This window comes from Anopheles arabiensis, chromosome 3 (genome assembly GCF_016920715.1).
Source record: "Anopheles arabiensis isolate DONGOLA chromosome 3, AaraD3, whole genome shotgun sequence".
Classification (NCBI taxonomy): Eukaryota; Metazoa; Arthropoda; class Insecta; order Diptera; family Culicidae; genus Anopheles; species Anopheles arabiensis.
In genome coordinates, this window is record NC_053518.1 from 86,643,734 (window position 1) to 86,659,660 (window position 15,927).

Below are 15,927 nucleotides of genomic sequence, written 5' to 3' on the forward strand. Positions count from 1 at the left end.
GCCTGTCCGTGGAGCATGAAATTATTATTTTATCAAAATAACAACCACGCTGGACGTTAAAAAGCGGCACATAGGAGCAGCGAGCAGCTAGCGGAAAGGTGTATTAAAGCTATCTCATAAATAAACGCTCATGCATTAAGATAGATTAGGAGGTGCTTTAAACATTAATGCTAGGTTATCTCACCAGCACATGGAGTTGACGAATCGCAACGTTTAACAAGTCGTTATTATTATAAGCTTAACGGCTCGAACGGCTAAAGAGCAACTGTACCAGGTAATGAAACCTAAGTGTGATAAGAGAGAAATAAAATCCAACCACCAAATCAAACATTTGCCACAACATCTCATGCCACTGACAAGATAATTAAAAACGTATTATTTTCTCAAGTCAAGCACTACAATTGCATGCACAGTAGCACAAACGGAAGCCAAAGGGTTCGCGCCAGGTTCGATTAATCATCGCCCACAATCGGGAGGGAAATGTACGGAGTAGCGCCTCTGCCCAGATAGCGATCCAGCCAACCGATAGATGTGTTCGCGTGCACACATTCTAACATTGTGTGTTTGGCCGCTCAGTGGTTTCGCTTGTTCACTTCCTTTTATCTAACATCAGACGATTTCCTTTTTGCCATTTGTGAATGCGTGTTGTCGTCGTATGCTAACGGCGCGCAGTAGCAGCTCTGGGCCTGCTCCAACAGTGAGGCGTTGAAAACGTCGTTGAGACGTCGTTTCATCTATTCATAGCGATAGCGCATTGCGATTGCAGCGCAGTGCATCGTTGCGCAAAACCACTTCACACATGCCCATGTTCTGCGGTGACGAAGAGGATGCTCCGGCGGTGGCGGCAGTACTCTGCAACATCGCAATGGAATGCAGTTGCGAAGTGCATCGACGAATGGGTAATTAATTAAACATTAGTCGTCGTCGTTGTACCGCCGGAGCAAACATAATCATGATGCTTCGGTGACGCAGCGTGGCACCGCTCGGAAAGGGCAGACATTCTGAAAGATCACACCGGAGGACAACCGGTGTCTGGGGTGGAATTAGAAGTTGTCGCTTGTGCATGGAAGTTGCAACAATGACTAACAGTGGTGACCACAATGAATAAGAACAACATTAGCGATATGCCTTTTGATGATGCTGTTTGCTTTGTCTGGAGAGTAGATCAGAGTTTCTTGGGAGTTTTTTTTTTAATGGAAAGCTTTTCACACCCAAATGGGCTTTGTGTGATGCTTTATAGAATTCAAAATCTGGTCTTAAGTGTGGAACTTCATAGCAATTTACTCAAGCATCTCTCTACGTCTTTCACGGCAATCAACAAGAATAACCTCAAGATAGTTATTGGATCACTAAAGATCACTCAATTCCATGCTTTAATTCGCCGACGAGTCCCACAAGACGACTACCTAAGTACCCGTAATCGCTTTATTGCCAATTCTTATACCTCTCTTAAGGACTTCTGGTCTTTAGCATCATATCCACTCAGCTACGAACGACACCGCTTTGCCTATAACTCACCCGCATGCATCGTAGAACGGTTTGACCTTTCCCACGCTACAAACCGAACTCTCCGGTAGCGCCGAGCACGCGATCAAGTGCGTGAGAATCACTTTCCAACCGATTCCTGGCGCCTTCGCCTCAAGGGGGAAAAAACAACCTTAATGCACATCTTTGCAAATTGTACTCAGTGTGCAATTTCGTCACAGAAACACACATTCGCGCGCGCGAGTTGAAATATGAAGTGCGCGTCTTTGCCCCAAATCGTAGCAAAGCTCTCTCGCGGGGCATATCAAATCCCGGCCTAAAGAAGACACAGTGGGATGTCGAGCGTCGGGTTGCGTCGTGACATGATTCATTAGCGCGAGTGGTTGAGTTCGCCCGGCGTGAGTGGAATATTATAATTGACAAACGGAGCGGGAGGGCGCAAGAATAATTTGCACAAGGATACACCGAAGAAGCTGCGAAAATGGTTTTGCTCAATCAACGGTAGACAACGCAGCAGCCACATCGATGTTGGAGATTGTGATCGAACGGCGAATAAATTCACATCACCCTTTTCGATCGTGATCAGGATATGGTAAATCAATTTCAAACTTGCTCATGTGTACTACATTGCCTTTTACTTGTGCCTTGCAAATTATCGCAAAACATAAGACACCAATCGCAGCTCATGGAGCTCAAGAAGTGCTTGTGTTGTTGCACCCGCGCGAGCGAACTGGACATTCTGTACCAACGTTTTTGTTCGTCCTGAGCCTCCTACAATGTTGCGCAAAACTGGGACTGGGGAAACGCGAAAAACATCACCAGCAATGGCTAAAGTTGCATAACGCAAGAATTGTTCCCCGTCGAATCTGTTCGTCACCATAACTGGACCACTTCCTTTCCCTTGCCGATGAAGTAACCTCTCCCTGTGGTGCGTAGATGGCGTAACGATGCTTTCACCCAGACGTCTGCTGCTCGTTTTTGGAGCGAGCGTCGTTTTTATATCGTGCGGGCAGAGAAATTTAAAACAGATTTACAACAATATCTTTAATCTTTCCCATTATGTGCTTGTTCGCTCGGTGCTGAACTCTGACTACTGATTGATCCGAAACAGATCCCAAGGTTTTGGATACTGGACATCATGTCCGACGAACACTTTCGCTTAATTTGTCACCAATATGTAAGCGAAAGTTCCTGAGGTATTTTTCGAAAGACATCACTCCTCCGAAAGTTGTAATGCATCTCCAACAAAAGTAAGGACAGTTCCGGACATTTTTCGAAGACATTGTTGTGTCCAATTAAACGATGTCAAGAATTGTCTGATCCCAAAAGAATAATGTGACACTGATGATGGAATTAACTCCAACTTATACAACTCTCCAACACAGTTCAGAGATCCAACTATACCCGAATCGTTACGCAATGCCGCTGAGACCCAGAGGTCCGGAGGTCGTGTTGGAAATTCGCAAACGGAAAGGATCTTGTTACAATGGACACTGTTTTCATTGGTTCATGTTTTATTTTTTTGTCCAATTTTGGATACTCTATACAGATCAGTTACCAAATTCGCTTGTCGTGATCTTGAACCAGGCCAACCTACACACACACACAGCACTTCACAGCCGGCAGAAGCCGGTGACGAAGCCGATGACGAAGATTGACAGGGTTCCGTTTGCTGAGCGCAGTTCAACGTCAGCCACAATTAACCTTTGCAAAATGTAGCTAATTATGCATATGTAGAACAGAAACGTGGGTCACAAAACGCAATCCTCGTTTCAGATCCTCTTTTGGAGTGTTTTAGGCGCCCTCTCAGCTCAAAACGAAAAGCAAAAAACTCTGAGGGTCAATGTTGTCTAGCAGTTACCGGCGGGTCAGTAGCACATCAAAAAGTGTGCAAAACTCTAGACAACCACTCGAACGCAAAGGTTAACTGTGGTGCTTGTTTTAGGAAATGGCACAGCTACGGCAGGGACTGTGATTGAGCCACATTGTTTCCAGACCGGACTGGCTGGCTTTTGTATGTGCTCACTCGCAGTTCACGCACAGAATGGAAGATCCGATCGGTCGTTCGATGCGCATCTCTTACGTCAGCCACACGCAAGGGGTTAAGGCCATCGCACGCCGAGGTCGTAAGCGTTCGATCTCTAGCTCTAGCCGGGGGGGCCTCGGGATGATTGCACCAGCTCCAGCGGATAATCGACAGCTTATTCAAGGGGGTGTTTTTGGTGCGTTCGTGATAGCTGTGGGAATGTTGGAACTGGCCGCTAACAATTAGCATGAAAGCGCGAGATGTGCTCTGAACTGATCGAGCGAGAGTATGATGCGTTCGTTGCACAGATTGCAACGCATTTGTACCATGTGCACGTCAATGTGCTTCTAGATTAATAAAAGGTTTAGCACGCCAAGTAGAGTGGCAATCAGAAATCAGAAATTGCACATTAAAGGATATTAATTGCAACAAAAAATCAAACTACGATCAAGGTATAAAAAAATGAGCTCCTGCGTAAGCCTAGTTAATCATTTCTTAATATTAATTTGGAATTTAAATTGAGTAGCAACTTCAACTTCCTGATTCTTACACCATTTTCTCTTTGATTGAAATCGTCTACAAAGATATCAACAATCGTTATTCAATTTACCCCAGAAACGGGTATTATGTTTTATAGATTTCAATCCCCTCCCTAGTCTTGTTATGTAGAGCAAAAGCAGCAGTACACGACGCTAGATAGCGAGACTGATAGCAAGACGCGAGATCGTTTCAATCACAAAAAAAAAAACAGCAAGTAATAAATCTCACACCCGCCCGGTTAAACCTTACGAAATCAATCATTACAGCCAATTACAAACGGCTCAATCGATCGAACACGCCACACCGGCTCCGGGCGGCCTCTCTTCCTGATGCTGGTGCAACAGCAGGTGAATTATGTTGTCCGATCGTCGGCACACTCGATCCGTGACACGATCTTCTAGCCGGCCGCGCTGGGAAAGCAATGAAACGCAGCTGGTGACGAATTGCACACTGCAGCACAAATATAGAGCAGCGTGAGTCGATCAGAGCAATCGCTCTCTCTTACCCAACCGAACCGGGCCGGGGGTCGGGTAAACACCCTCCGCGCAACGGGTTACGTCACTGGTTCGTTCTACTCCATGTTTTACCCCCGATCGATATCGATCAGTTTTTCGGTGCCTTCGTCCCGGTGCCGATTTTATCTGGAGCAGCGCCGTAAAACGTGTTCCAAAGGGGTGGAGTTCCAGTGCTCCAGTTTCAGGTTTGCTTCAGGTGTGCTCCCGGACCAGTTTATTTGTGCGATTATTGTCGCGGTGCCCCGGCGTCCCTGTACACTGCACTGAACCGACTCAAGGTAACTCCAGAACGGGCCGTACCCACGTGTTTGGTGATAAGTCGACTCCACTGGGTGGAACGTTGGCTCGATGGTAAAGGACGCGGCATGAAATGTATAACATTAAAAACAGCGACATCCTTGTAGCGTGATCCAGTTCGACCATGGCGTGCTGATAGTGCGCTTGATCCTCTCAGACACGCTCTTTCTTCAACCCGCTTACCCACCAACAGTATGGTTGGCTTAATCGTTCGCCAAACCCACGCGCAATTCGCAGCCGGCTGCACTTTAGCCGTGCCTTTTCAGGTTTTTTGTATCGTGTGGTGGGTTTGCGGCTTTTTTTGTGTGTGTGCTCGCATAAGTCCGAAGAAAGTGCAGCACAGCGAAAGAAAGCGACCGCACAAAACCGCAACAAACTGGGTGTTAATTAGCCGCAACGGCATCCGAAAACGCTTTGGTTCGTTCGTAACAAACGGTGGCATGGGCATTTGGGGCAAATTGAATTTCATGCCAAACCCAAAAGCTTTAAGCTTTAGCGTTAGACAAGAGAGCAGTAGAGAGAGAGAGAGAGAGTGAGTGAAAGATATCACCAGTGAAACGAGTGTTATCTAATGCAGCCGGTACGAACTCGGTCACCTGAAGGGGTGGTTGTTTTGTAACGCCTTTTGGTACTTTGTTTCGCGCTGATTGCTGATTACTGTGCATCACAGAGATATTGCTGAGCAAGCTGAGGTGTTGTTCAAGGAAGTGCAATGCTTTGATGTCTTGAGTATTAATTGAATTAATTTAATTATTAAGGCATCAGTTATTTTCCTGAGGCATTGCTACATCAAGATAGACCTCATCCTCATCGATGTCTCGACTCGGAGGTGTGTGACTTCGTATGTGATGACACGATAACTGAACATTGATCACCAAAACAGATGTCTGGACTTGTAAGCTTGATGTTCCTGAGATGTTGCTTTCAGGAGCATAAGTTCACAGCTGCATGCTATTCACGTTCTGCAAGAACCGTTCTGTATCCAAGAGCTTTTAAGCCATCTTCAGAGCATCGCCCCGCGTAACCCCAACACTGGTCTGGATGGAAAAATTAGCATCTCCCATTCCTCAGCTACCTCGGATGTGACGAAAGTGACTAATGACGCCCAGTTAGCGTGCCCACAGCGTAATGCCGTAACGCCAATACGCTCGATTTGCTTGCGATTCGATTGCAATCGACGCCGGGCAGGCAAGGCGGAGCTCGAAGAAAAGGGTTTCCAATCGCGTCAGTTTACAGTTTACATTTATCATTCCGCAGCGCGCAAATGCGCAAAGGCTAAACGATTCTTATGTCAGTGTCAAACGCTGGACGCTGTTGTCGAGCTCCCTGTTCCCCCCGTTGACGGTCGATTAGCACCTTTCGATGGTGTAATTGAGCCCGTTCGTCGTGACACCCTACGGAGCGTGAACTTGAACTACTTCTGAGGGGGGTTGACGCGAAAACGCGATCGCGAAAGGGTTTTATGGGGTGTTTTCCCGTAACCCGATCGAAAAGAGGGTATAGACACGATTGGCACGAAGTTTGAGCTAAAACATAGATAAATATGTAAATATGAGCCTAAGCTTGCGGTGGCGTACGAGTCGAGTTCTTAAGTCTAGGTCTCGCTATCTTGGCTCTTACATCTTCCTGCGTCTAGCAACTGTCAGTCAAACGATAATCTGTTGGTACATTTTACCTTCGCCAAACGCCTCTTGGTTACTTCTAGGTCCATTACGGATCCAACTGGCTCCATGAGTTCAAGGATCAAGGATGAATTACAAAATCGTATGACGTCCTATCGACCACAAAGGATCAACTAACCACGTGTGCAGCCGCTGTGTTTCGCGCTGCAAACCGGTGGGTCAAGTAATTGTGCAACGGCTTTACCGCAACACTTTATTTTATTACCCCCCTGTTGGCTAGATTAAGCCGTGTGCAGCCATGATTCATCGTGCAAGGTGCAACTGGACAAGACGGATCTTGTGTCTTGTGCGGTTGTGATGCAACCACCAGTACAGTGCGGCGTTGGAAGTGATCCTGAATGCTTACGACGCGGTAAAACTAAAACAAATAAAACACGTAAACCTGTTTTGGATTGCTGTATCATTCCTGTTCGGGAGGGAGTTGCGGTAGGTTTTGATTAGGCAAAGAACCCTTCCAAGTCGTCGCGGGGCTGCTCATTACGAGTCATTTCAATTTTATTGTCCAACTCGATCAATATCGGTATCCGTTTCAAAATGGCTTTTCTACGGAGATGAGAGGGATAATGCTATCGGGCATAAAGAAATTCAATATCATAGGCCTTAAAATGTGACGTCTTCAGAACTAGTGCTTATAAACTATGCCCATTGATGTCAACAGTGTCAAAGCTGTATTGAAAGTAATCTCTTGTATCGTGCGATAAAATGACAGTAATATTTCAAAATTTTTGTCACAAACGAGCGATCATGCAACGTGCAAAGGTTAACAGCTGTAACTTATTGAAAAGGGCAATCATCCAAGAATATCACAACTGGACGCACCCCTGGCTGACTGCTTACCTCAAAACGCACGCATAAAATAACACAAAATTGTTGAAATCCTAACCACCCAGCAGCGTCCGAATCAACGGTGCACGTAAGTGCAAAATCAACACGGCCCGTCCCACCGGCCGGCTGCACGCGCGCTGGCGCCTTCCAAAGCGAGGGCGTCCGCAAATGGACACTCCTACTCCCCCTCCCCGCTGCCGCTAATTAAAAAAGGCAACATTGGGGTGCATAAATATTCATTCATTCGCCCGTAAGGCCTCGCGGGATTGTAGCCAGCAGCACGCGATCCGTTTGCCATTTAGGAGGAGGTCCATTTTTACTTTCGTTTTCGCTTTCAAGTTCAGCTCACGGTCAGCCTGTGATGCATGCGGGAGCATGCAACCATCCAGGGAAAGATTTAGCGCCAAAATTGTTACGTGCGTTTCGTGTTTTTTTTGGTGCCATTGTTTAATATGATAGGAAGATCGATGAGGATCGATGAGAATCTCCTATGTTCAACGAACTTCAGCCCGCCTCAAGGCAAGCAGTGTTTGGCAATAATAAGCCTTTCGGAGACTCCAAACAATCATCATCCGCCGAATTTGCATAATGCCACACCTTACCCATCCACGACACGTACTTTGAGCGCGACGAAGTTTTGAAGATGCGTGTGAGCCGCTTATGGCGGAGAATGGCGAGTCTGGAGGGACAAAAAATGCCAATCCATCACGGAAAAGTGGAACCCATGGCGTTCTTGGTCGGCCGGCTCTGTTCAACCAGGATGTCTGAAGGATTTGAATGATCTGAATAAATCACCGGGTGCGGGCGTGACGATTTCAAATGTATGTGTATGCACAAATAAGACGATCAGCCTCGAAGGCGCTCGGTGTACGTTTTCTCACGTCCAGCTCGTTTGCTCGTTCGTGGAACCGATTAAAAAGGGGTATTTATTCTGAAATATTTCGTCTTGTAGACATTGTTGAGTGAGTGGTATAAGAAGTTGCGCCTTCAGAAGCTTCTATTTCAGATCTAGTTTCAAACACATTAGCAATACAAACTAAAGCAGTCAATCAAATGTGCGGAGCCAGACTGCATTCAAGGAACGGCTTTCATCAGCTAGAAAACAACCGTCTCGAACGACAGCATCGGTAATAACCTCAATTTGTTCAATGCTGATCCACGACCGATTCAACCCCCGGCTCGTTATGCATGCGTGAAAGAATTCGACACAAATTAACAAGCCGTAACCGGAGATCGGGTTGCATCTCGTTACCATGATCGCGTTACGTGTTGGACACGGATCGGTTTGAAAAAATAAATAAAATAAAGTAAAAAACACTCTCCCTCTTCTTTGTGACAGGTGGTAGAGCTTCTGAACACAGTACCTCTTCAATGCCCCTACATACATCATACGCCGTACCAAAAGCACGTGCTAATGAAGCGTATCGTTGTTTTAGTTCGATTGGATTAAAGTGGTACGAGGCATGAGCATAGGCAACCAAACCCAACCGACCGACCAGATGTACCGTTTGATCCGATCGTGTAACCAGCAGCTTAGACTGAGATTGATTGTGGTAGCACTGTGTGATCTATTTAGCTGTAAGGCCATGACTTCGGTCGGACAAGGTGCATGCAATCAACGTATGACAAGAGACACCTAGAGCAGGTGGAAAAGTGATCCAATGTCAGTGGAGGCTGCTACAGACTTTAGGTGTTCGTTTGGAGCTCGTTCGTCCTATTAGTTTCATGTGCATTCTTGTTTTGAGAAATCCAATAACATCCTAAAGCTTAAGGACTACTTGCTCTATCCATCTGTAGTCGTCAGATTAGTAAAACGATCTGAAAAATCGTAATCTACAATTACAGAGAGCAACAAATGCAATTTCACTTTGTCATTTGAAACCTACCGACCGACATTTACAGCAAACATTGTGCTGAGTCTAACAACCCGTCTAACCCGAGTCTAACATGTGGTATTGAAAGCCGTAGGCTCTAAACGCTCTCACCAGCTTCTCATGCTCATCAACTGATGGTAACGATAAAGGTGATAGAACAATAATAATGATTTCATTAGAGCGTGCTTTGCGTGTACTGTATGGAATTTTGATGAGCTGTTTTTTTTGCTCTACCCGCAGTAATCAAGATCTTGATCGCAGTGACTTCCTTAGTTGTAAAGGCCAACAAATCGTAATCGTACATCTTAGCCAACCAGCCTCGCCAGCAGTCACGCGTTAAGCATTGCTATTAAGTTATCACTCTAGAGATCAATATATTCACATTCGCTGCGATACTACACAACCTCTAAGTCGTTGGTGTCGTATCTATATAGGCCTTTCCTAGAGTGACCCGTACACACTGCCTACATTTTAATAGCAACCTATTAACCGAAGCCGAATACATCTATTTCCAGCACCATTAGCGGATGTGGTTCAATGTCGCGTAGCGTATTTTCGTTGCTACAAACTTGGAAGTGGCCAATTTGTGCCTTTCGCCCCCACACAGACTCTTTTGTGGGGGGGGGGAAGCATCTTCAGCTCTTCCGAGAATATGATGGATGGGCTTTCGATAGCGAAAGAGAAACGAAGAAAACGAAAGCAACAAAAAAGATCAAGCGCGCAGACACGAAACGAGATCCTCGCACGCAGATACAAAACGGCGACGACACACAAAAGCCACCCGACATTGACCTCTATTCGGCGCACCGCCGCAACCTGGCCAGTACGCCCCGAGTTCGGTATGCGCGAGTATGTGCGCCCATATCGGAACGGGGGAATCGATTTCACTTTCATTTCGACATCAATGCCGCAGGGAGGAACCCACAGTGGTACCATTCGGTTCGCCTCTTCACGTCTCTCTCTCTCTCTCTCTTTTTCTCTCTCTCTCTCACCCCTTCAAACCTCAAGTGGACAGTCACACTCTAGGAGCACTTAAGCGAGGTCTGCAAGGGGTGGAAGAAAGCGAATAAAACAGGAAAATAAAACATAAACGAGCATGAAAAACTCTCGGAACCGGTTCCCCGATAGGCACTAGGAGGCTCTGTCATCGGAAGGATTGAAGGATATCCTCCCGGTTCGGTGGAGGGGAGAGCGAAGGTGGGTAGCATGATCGTACGATTATTATTTTTAGCCCGCAAGTTAGCCGGTCGGTTATTTCATTTTAATGATTTATTAATATGCTTTAAACAAAACAGGAAAAAAGGTGAAGAAAACGCTGCTCAGCTAGATGGCTTGTACGGCGGCTACACGCTGCAGGAAGTGCAGGAAATGAACCATTAAAGGATCGGATAGCACTTTATAGCGCACGATGGGCCCCATTTGATTGCATCGTTGCATTACGCCGCTCCATTATCTGAAGGTTCTCGTCTCGGTCCTTGAAGATCGATTATCGATGCAAGAAAAGAAGAGAGAAGAACTTCGATCGATGCAAAGTGCCAAGAGCGGCAAGAACTTACAGGATGACGGTGGCCTTGCCGGCCTTAATCTCCGGATCCTGCGTTATTGCAAAGGATTGAGACCCGGTAGGAAAGCCTTCGGCGCTGTTTCGGGAAGGAGAGCTTCGCAAGCGACAAGATAGACCACACTCCTGCACCGCCACCACCAACACACAACAATTGATCATAATTGGCACGTCGAAAAACGTCAAGTGAAGGTGAACCTGCTGCTGCGGATGATCCTCGCCCCGTTGGCGGAGATGAGCGTAGAGAATGGGATGGTACGCACCACACCACCGACCCACAAATCTGACAACCGCAAAGAATCGACCCGCGCAATCGGGCGAAGTTCAACCCCATGGCGGTTCGTCGGCAATATCGGTTTTTGCATCGCCGTACGGCAACCGACACTCGCCTCAATGTCAATGTGGGAAGGAAGATGTCTGGCTGCTCTTGAAATAGTGGCGAACATCCCTGGGTCACCACCACCGTCACCACCGTTGGGGTCATCACGCGCTGGGGTCACGGAAGTACTTTGTGCGACTTCCGCGTTTTGCCTTCTTCTTGTTTATCGCGGTACAGAACCTTTTGGGCAAAAAGGGCCGTCTTCCTGCGGAAAGACGCACTGCGCAGTGCGGTGTGCGGTGTGTACTTGAGCGGCACCTTAAGAGGAACAATTTTTCTCAATTTGATTTCCATTATTATAAATATGCCGCAGCCACCAACAATTAGCACTTGTTCGCAATAGCATCAACAAAAGCGGCTTGAAGCTTCCTGCTTGCTGGATTAGTCCGATGCGTATTGTTGTTGTTTTCCGAGCCCTGTCAATTATTGTTCTGTTGCCGACCGAAATAGTGCCCTTCATTGCGCAATTGTAGCCAGACAAAAGGGCACGGGCACGGCACGCTCAAGGGTCACTCGAAAAAAAAGAAGGTAATTTGATTCCGTTCTGTTTTTCTTCGGAAAAGGTTATCAGGCGCTTTTGTGTTGCGGCTGACGGCCCTTGTTGTGGTGGATTAAGATGGATTGTTTCGCTATTGACACCTGCTCCCGGGGCCGGGCAGATTAACCCAAACAAGGAGTCGCGCAATCCGTTCGGAAGGGCAAATTAAGATGTTTTTGTTTGCCGTTGTCGGAGGATTTGTTTGCTGCGTCAACAAGAAGGTGCGAGCTTCTGAAAGGGTCTTTTTTTTGGGTATTTAGTGTCTAAGTAATCTATTTCTTAGTACTTCAACTGCTAGAAGCTCTTACGTTATCTTCTAAAGCCACTTTACACTGCATTGGCAATCCCAAGCGTCCTTCAATCGATCGGTTCAACGCTCGGTGTGCAATCGGGAGGGAAATTAGGGTCAAAGTCAAACCCAACCCACCATATTGGAAGCATCGATTGGGCAAAATTTGGGTATCGTGTTGCCCAAATCGATTTTGCCGCTCAGTAAGGGTGCGTCGTCACCTCATGTGATGCATTTGCAGCCTCAAATTTGCCACCCCCCATGTGTCTCACTCGCTGCAGGACTTCACCGGCACCACACCACAATTGTTAACACTCTCTACTCTTTCTTTCACGCCCCAAGACCTTGACCACACCTCTTTTTTCGGTGGATTTTGGTGGTGCCACCGGTGCGTTTAGAGGCCGTATTTTTTCGGGCCAGCCGATAATTACCACCCGGTATGTACAAATTCGTGCAGGCCAATTAGCATACCGGCGGGCCGGGTGCGGGGTTGCACTGGCTCGGCTCTGACAACATGTGCGTTTTTGTGTGTGAAAATAATGTCATGGACCCAAGCGTTTGTACTGAACCACATCCTCTCCTATGCAATTGCGTTTGCGTACACGAGAGACTTCAACGCAAGAGAAGCGGGCAACATGTGAAACCGAACATGAATCATCTTTCTATTGGCAATTCGCTTTCCGCAGTCTTATCTGAAGCAATATGCCTTTTCATCAAATTCCATCGAAACACACACTCCCCGGCTCTATGCTTATTATTTTTCACCTTAACCGTAATCGCTTCTTTTCACCCGATTCAGCCAGCTCCTTTCCCTTCCTTGGATTCCATTAAAAAAATGGCAGATGAAGATGTTTTGCCAGTCCTTGAATCCTACCCGATGCATGTGCCTATGTGGCTGGGAATCTATCTGGCCTCCACGGTGTCATTCGGCACGATCTTTGAATATTCATCACGTTTCGCCCATCACGCGTCGATCTAAGCGCGGCAGCAGCGCAGGTAAACATTCCCCATCGACAGCTCACCGGCAATGCGCACTGGGTCGCAATGTGCATAAATGTGAATGTATTTAACGGTTTATTTCCTGTTTTTATGTACACGTCGTCATTCCCTCGCCCTGCTGGAGCGGATGGGACAGTTTGATAGACGAGAAAATTATTTATTAAAAAAGAAGCGTCCAGTCACAGCTTTGCTTTAATTGAAAGGTATATAATTTTAAAGTGATGTTAACTGCTGTCGTTTCAAGCGTCAAACGCGTATTTATTTGCTTTGAGCTATTGATATTGTAATAAAAGACGTGATTATAGTGCAAAACTTGAACTTGTGCGATCGTGCAACAGGATTTTAAATTTGAAACGGGCATTTTAATGTAACAAAGTCTAGGGCTAGTAGCGAAAAGCTTAATAAAGTGCAATTTGTTTTGTTGAAAGTCTTTCAAATTATTATAGATATTGTAATATTAGATAGATCCCTTCTTTTGTAGCATCTTCAAATGAAATATTTTCAATTGTTGATGCAGTTTAAAATAATTTACCTCATCAAAGCAATGCAGTGAAAGTGGTTGCGCGGTGTGCTTTAAGCCACGCGACTGCTCAATACAGTATTCAGCGCGACTCACTGTTACGTGCACCAATCTCTTCTGGCCGGTGTGCGACGTAATCGTTGCACGTGAGTGATTTTAAATCTATTTGTTTCATTTAAAATGCTCAAAATCAACCCCGTCTGTGGCGATAATGCTTTCGAAAGCCTACCCCAAAACAGTCCCATCTCGTTTATCATCATTTATGGCCTTAACGAGCCGGGACGCCAGCCGCTAAGTGAGAGAAATATGAGTACGAATTTATTATCGACACGCAAACTCGCGCGCCACCGTGTTCCATTAATCAACGTTTACTCCACCGAAAGGGAAATGAGACAGTCGTTACGCGACCCTGAGGTCAGCCAATGTCAACGGCGGGCGAGAAGAAGGAAAGCATGGCGCTGGCAATTGGCAAACGAGGCAGTCCTCCCCCCCATCCGGCGCATAGAAGGATGCAATTAATCATCTGTCGCTTCCCCGACGTATTGTCCATAATGCATAATACGCGATGCGATGCAGTCGGGCCGCTTATCTTGTGCTCGGTCAAAGAAATGTGAGCCCTGGCGAAGCCATTCTCAGTGCATTGGGGCTTGCGGTCGAAGGTCAGATGCAACGCCGACTCATCCGTTTGTAAGTCCCGTGCCATCCCAGGTCATCGTCATACAGTGCCGCTAAACGGTTCACCTTTGCAGACCTACCCCTAGCTTTCGGCACGATAAATTGCTTCATCAAAGGGTACATCCCGAGCCCGAAAACACGTAATCATGACACCCGCCCTTGAGAGACATCCGATCGATCCATTATCCGTTCGGAGGATCGAAGCGCAAAAGAATGGCTAGTTCCGGGGCGGTCAGCAGAATAATTTGTAGTTTCACACGCACCGCAACGGAGGTAATTGCCGCGATGGGAAGTTGAGTGAAATAATATAGAAAAAAAAGGTCGGCCAACATTTTGTACACACCGTCCCGGAAAGACCGACTTCTTGGTCCGAACTATTAGGTCAAGGATACGTTTTGGTGGATCATTTGCAGGCGATGCGCGTGAGAATTGTTTGGAAGTCTCGAGCGGACCACCGTTTCACGTTTCACCGCGAGCGGACCAACGTTGGGTTGGGCGATTTCGTGAGTCAGTTGGGGCTTTCTGCTGCTCCGGTTTGATTATGATCTGCAGCTTGGAGGCTGTTTCACGACACACAAATCAACTCGAGCGAAACAAGAGACACTATGATATAACGCACTAAGAGCTCTGTATTGTGGTTTCAAATAGACCGGAGGAGCCATTAGAGTTGGAAGCGTTGAGACGATATTGAGCTAAATTATAGCAATCTAAGCGCTCCATTACCAAATGTACCAATCGTGAAGACTACAATTGGTGGCGAGCACTAGACAAATGGAGGGCTCGTTAACCCAATAGTCATCGGTTTTCATTGCAGAATGACGAGTCGAGTCGAAACGTAATACTCACCATCATTAGATCTCCACTTTCCAGATGCTTTCGCATCAGCACTGCCGCCATGTTTCCCTCATCCTGATAGATGTCGCCGAAAGAGTCGGCTGGTTCTGGGTCCTGCAAATAAACGTACAAGAATAAACAGTGATTAGTTAATGTCATATGGGATTGAACAAGACGCGCTGAAATATGATCGGCTGTTTGAGCTTTGATCCTTGCCCGCTTGCAGAATTCACCATTCCAATCAATCACGCAGTGTTTGAGAAGACATTCCTCCTCTCCAATGAAGGAGGACGATTCTATCAACACTGAGCATGACAGATCATGCTGCACAGTGGCGTACTGGCTGACGTAATAGTGCAAACTCCCTAGAAACCAATCAACTGCAACTGGTAACCTTTCCCGGGGCGAAAGCATCGACAAGATGCATTGACAGCTCGAGCTCTTTCTCAAACAACCCAACAGTCGTTCAATCGTTATTGCGTAATACCGTGCATGATCCTCCGAGACTTCTTGGGTTTCATTTAAAAGAAGGGCAAATCATGCACACCATGCACACTGAAGTTGGCTGAAGTTACATTTATGATGTCCACGGTCGCATAAAGTAAACGAAACTGGCGGACAACACGGGAGATGCCGGAGTCGGTTCCTGGCAGCTCAATGACATCGGAAATATCTCGTTCGAGGGCGCTGGGTAATTCGAAACGGTTGACTGAGTGACTGACTTCTGTTAAGAGCTAGTTGGCCACAATACAAGAGATGGAGATCTGGCGACCCGTCATTTGGTCAGTGTGACTTTTGTGCGTAGTTTTGTGATGTACGTTTGACGTCAGCGAGCTTTTTGTGTAGCGGCAAACGATATAACGTGAAGGACCATCAAGAGATGTTTTA

The 15,927-nt window shown here is 46.6% G+C and overlaps 1 protein-coding gene across 13 annotated transcripts in view; it reads right to left on the bottom strand.

Annotated features, from left to right (window-relative positions):
- LOC120900863 (A disintegrin and metalloproteinase with thrombospondin motifs 1) overlaps nt 1-15,927 on the bottom strand; it is a 94,620-nt gene that overhangs the window by 31,459 nt on the left and 47,234 nt on the right. For all 13 annotated transcript variants that reach the window (XR_005739250.1, XR_005739249.1, XM_040308413.1 and 10 more), the window contains exon 5: nt 15,052-15,153. Coding sequence is in view for 11 of the 13 variants with exons in the window: in XM_040308413.1 (XP_040164347.1) it covers nt 15,052-15,153 (102 nt within the window). In the remaining 2 variants the exon portion in view is untranslated. The remainder of the gene's footprint in view (nt 1-15,051; nt 15,154-15,927) is intronic.